This window comes from Halyomorpha halys, unplaced genomic scaffold (assembly GCF_000696795.3).
Source record: "Halyomorpha halys isolate HHAL.00 unplaced genomic scaffold, Hhal_1.1 Scaffold435.1, whole genome shotgun sequence".
Taxonomy (NCBI): domain Eukaryota; kingdom Metazoa; phylum Arthropoda; class Insecta; order Hemiptera; family Pentatomidae; genus Halyomorpha; species Halyomorpha halys.
Genome location: NW_027105120.1, coordinates 150728 through 155432, shown reverse-complemented (window position 1 = coordinate 155432; position 4705 = coordinate 150728). Strand labels below are relative to the sequence as shown.

The 4705-nt window shown below is 26.1% G+C and overlaps 1 protein-coding gene across 1 annotated transcript in view; it reads right to left on the bottom strand.

Moving 5' to 3' along the window:
* Positions 1-1492: 1492 nt before the first annotated feature.
* LOC106682705 (methylmalonic aciduria and homocystinuria type D homolog, mitochondrial) overlaps positions 1493-4705 on the bottom strand; it is a 14351-nt gene continuing 11138 nt past the window's right edge. The window contains exon 7 of the mRNA XM_067048545.1: positions 1493-1674. Coding sequence (XP_066904646.1) covers positions 1604-1674 — 71 coding nt within the window. The 3' untranslated portion in view covers positions 1493-1603. The remainder of the gene's footprint in view (positions 1675-4705) is intronic.

Below are 4705 nucleotides of genomic sequence, written 5' to 3'. Positions count from 1 at the left end.
AATTAAATTTTTATATGAACGTTACACATGTATTTTATTTTTGCTACAATAATTCTTAAATATTTAGTAACCGTTTGTTATTTATTAATATAACAAATGAATTATTTAATAAGTAAACTATTACTTAAGAATTCATGGAATTTTTTAGTTTCAACAGTGAATTTTCCCACTACTGCTGTTTTCTAGGTTTTCTTTCTCAGATTCTCTGACTTTTCCCAGTTTTTCATGTCGCTAGGCACCCTGTACATAGTATCTAGTCAAGCAAAGAGTTGAAGGTTGAATCGATTAAATTTATTACAAACAGACAGAACCAAATTCTTTCCTTCATGTCTTTCATAAAATTAAAATTATCGATCTGTGGGGATATTTTTTATTATCTACATGAATAGAAAGCTTCCTTACCTTGAAGAATGAATTCAAAATTATGCAATTTTATTTAATTATTTGAAGACAATTCTCATTGAGCAATTCTATAATAATTCATTGGTGTTTTGAAAAGAATACATTCAAATTAAAAAAATTGGATTAAAAAAAATCATCTCAGAAATTAATGAGTAGGAGTTAGTTAAGAAAGGGCAAATACATTTTAAATGTACTATCATTTCCTCTTAGCTCTTCAATTTTTTTATGAAAGGAAGATGGTCCGAGTGAGGAAAAAAAAAAAAAAACTCAAATACTGATTAAACTATTTATACTGAGCCAATGTTTCACATGTTGCAGGGCTAAAAAAAGATACAAACACTTAAATGATGTAAACATAAATCAGCAATAGCTGATCATTTAAAGATATATGTTATGTATGTTTACATCATTTAAGTGTTTGTATTTTTTTTTTTTTTAGCCCTGAAGAAGCCCTACAATGAGGGGCGAAACGTTGGCACAGTATAAATAGTTTGATCACTATTTGAGTTTTTTTTTTTAATTCTCCCGGACCATCTTCCTTTTATTATTATACACAGTCATTCAGTGATCTTCCAATAAAATTATTATATCTGCTAAACATTCATAAATAAGAATATAATAATAAAAGAACTAAATGAGCATTTTTTGTACCATATAAAATGGAATGGAATGGTATAAATAGTGTTTTATGATCATTTTTGTTATTACTCTTGGCTTAAAAAATTAAGGAACTTGATTAAAAATTACATTAATGAAGATTTTTTTTTCAAAGAAATTTTAACACTATATTATAAATAAAATAAAATAAAAATAACAGCACAAATAAATACATACCAATGGTAAATTTTGATTTCAAGACCTTTATAATACATGATTAGACAGAAACACTAATCAGATTTTTTTTTTCTTTTTCAATAATATAGAACCTTATAGGGCACTCAGATCTTGATAAAATGGTAAATATTTACTAACTTATAAGAAAAATCTCTAATTTACATTGTATACTTTAAAGTATTTAAAACATAAGTACTAATAGGTAATATGGCAAAGATGAATTGCTAAAGGTAAGCAGTTAAAAAAAAAGATAGCATAGAATAAAGAAACTAATAATTTATTAATAATATAATTAAAATAAAATAAACTCTTTTACATTTTTCATTGAACAATAATTTCACAATTTATAAATTGAAGATCATGTATGTTAAATAACTTTTCCTAAAAGAATTTTTTTCACAATTGGGGTTTCTCGAGTGGCATTTGTGTATATTGTACCTGCACAAAAAATTAAACAAATGAAATGGCAGTAAAATTAAAACTACCTGTAACAATAATAACATTAGAAAACATCATAACAGGATAAAAAAAAGTAGTTTAATAATTAAGTATAATTAACATTAAATTATATTTTGGTATAGAAATAGGATAAACACGTAGAAGTTCTAAAAATTATATCTATCTTAATCATAAAAATAAAATTGTCAATAAATTAAGTCAATTTGTCCTTCAGTGCTTACAAGATAACTGAAAAAAGATATTTTCAAATGTTCTAGATCTTTCCCTTCCTTTTCAAAAGGGTCTTAAACCCTAGATAAAGGCATTTAGCAGGTCATAAGGTTCTTGAAATTCATTCTATGGCTTAACTGCAGGGTCATAAATCTGCCCTTTAAGACAATTTTTTATCTGTACAAGTATACTTGTCTCACTCACTGTCAGTACCAGTCTAGACTTTGTAGTGTTCACAAATCTCTGGGATGTTCAGCTTTGCAAGTGGTTCCAGAACCAAGGTTTCAAGGAGAAGTCTATATTTTAATATATTGATAGTATGTATTTAGTAATGTTCTAACTATCCCTTACTGAATGTTTAAAAATAATTTAAAACTATTAATTTTTTTATTTACAGTAAAGTAATATTAGATCTGGGGTATAAATCAAGTCTATATATTAAAATATTAATAGTAAATATATATTGATGTTTTCAGAATCCCCTACTAAACTGTTAAAAGTAATTTAAACTATTAAAATTATTATTTCAGTAAAGCAATATTTGATCTGGAGAACAGATCAAGTTTATATATTAAAATATTAATAGTACATAAATGTTAATGTTTTAAGAATCTCTAACTGAATGTCCATATGTAATTTAAACTATTAATTTTTTTATTTACAATAAAGTAATATTTGATCTGGGTTGCAGATCAAGTCTATATGTATTATATTTACTTGAAATTTAGTAATAATTATTAAATTGAAATATTATTAAATTACTTTTGAATATTCAGTAAGGGACCATTAAATTTTTTATTTACTCTAAAGCATTAATTAATCAGGGGCATTAACAGAGAAGGAGAAATAAGTATCTTACATATAATTAACCTACACAGCAATGAAAATTAATATATGAAAGGTAGTTTTATCCATAAATACTTTAGTTGTTTTCCATAGCCATTAAAATATTTATAAAAACTTTGTATTCAACAAATTATAAGTAAATAATAAATATAATTACAAAAAAAAATTGACTAAAATATAACATTTAATCTAAAATCTATTTTTTTATGAAAACATCAAATAACTAGTACTAATACTTGAATCAAATTCTTTCTTCACAAACTCTTTATTGATTGTAGTTTTTTTTTCATCTACTTGTTTAATAAATACTTATTTTCACAAATACTAATTAATTCTGCTGTAAAAGTAGAATGAGATGAGAATCATTTGAAAGATTTGAGAAAATATTTAATAACTTAAAGCTCCTAACATTTGAGAAACAACATTATTGTCACTGAGACCAAGCTTTTGGATAATGATAGAATACAGTCCAGACAACCAAATTTTAATGGTTCAAGGCAACCCAAAACAAATAATAATTAAAATACGACTGACTTTTAGCCTACTGTGCAATCATTTAAGACAAAAAGAGTTATTTTGGTACTTAATTTTAAATACACTTTCTTTATTGAATTTCTAACATAAAACAATAATAAGGAAGGTAATTATTACCAATATGTAAAATTTTAATGTATTGAAGATGTTAAAACCAAAAAAAAAGTTCAGAATAGGGAAAAGTTGAGAACCCGTCTTTTGGGGTTTTACTTCTACTAACTCATGCCATTTTATAATTTTAGGTGTTTTTTAAATATTGGTCGATTTAACTATCTTAAGGTCTCCTCTTCCCTTCCAAACAAATGTTTCAAAATTAATATAGGACCGTCGTTCCCTGGGTGTTTTAGTGGGGTGAGTTTACGAGGATGGATTGCCTTCTAATATTTTTTGTGTTATGATCTCTTCTTGAGAAATTGTGACTTGTCATACATTGACCAACATACTCGCTATAAGTCAAGAATAGGAAAAAGTTGAGAACTCCAAAAGACACCCCTCCAACACTAACTCAATTTAGATACAAATTTTAAATCCTCAATGAGAAGCCAAATCCCTTGAGTCAACGAATTAAGGTGTATTCAACTAAATCAAGATGTGCTACCATTGAAAAACCGCAAAAATGTGTCGCAATTATTAAGAAAGCATATCTATGTATTTGCAGAGTAATTTTGAATTATTGCAGAGTAATTTATTTTAGTTTAGGTACTCTTGGAATACAAAGTTTTTTCTCTTTCTGATGACACCAATAAAGTATAAATTAGTTACATTTGAGGGTATTAAAAAAAAACAGAACTCAGCTGAAATCATATCTAATGATTAAATCTTAGAGGAAGAACGTTTAAATCTATATTTTATAAGTGATAATACAATTCAAACAAAGTATTTTTGTTAATATATATATATATATAATAGTTGACCGTATAACTTTAAATATAAGAAGATGGTCAGGGTTGAGGTCAAAAAATAACAAATACTTTTTAATTATTTAATGTCCGACATTTCACCCCACTTTGCAGGGCTATTCAAAGTGGGGCGAAACGTCGAACATAGTTAAAAACTATTTATTCTTTTTTGACTGCAACCCTGAACATCTTCTAATATTTACAATAGTGAAATGTTTATTAGACAAAGTTAAACAAACTAAAGTATGTTTTCAAGACTTATGTTTAATAATTAGGAATATAGCGGATAATAAAAGAAATGGCCAAGAACTAAGAAAGAAAATTACAAAGATGTCAAAATCCAAATACCAAATTAAAACTAGATAAATTTTATAAATTTTTTTATGTATAAACCATTTTTATGGATAAATTTAGAAAATATTTTTTTTTTCTGGCCAAGAAGCTCCGCGGCCACAGAGGGCCTATTGTACGCTGTCCCTTCTCTGCTCAAAACAGGCCAATTGCCTTTGCAAATCTGGACA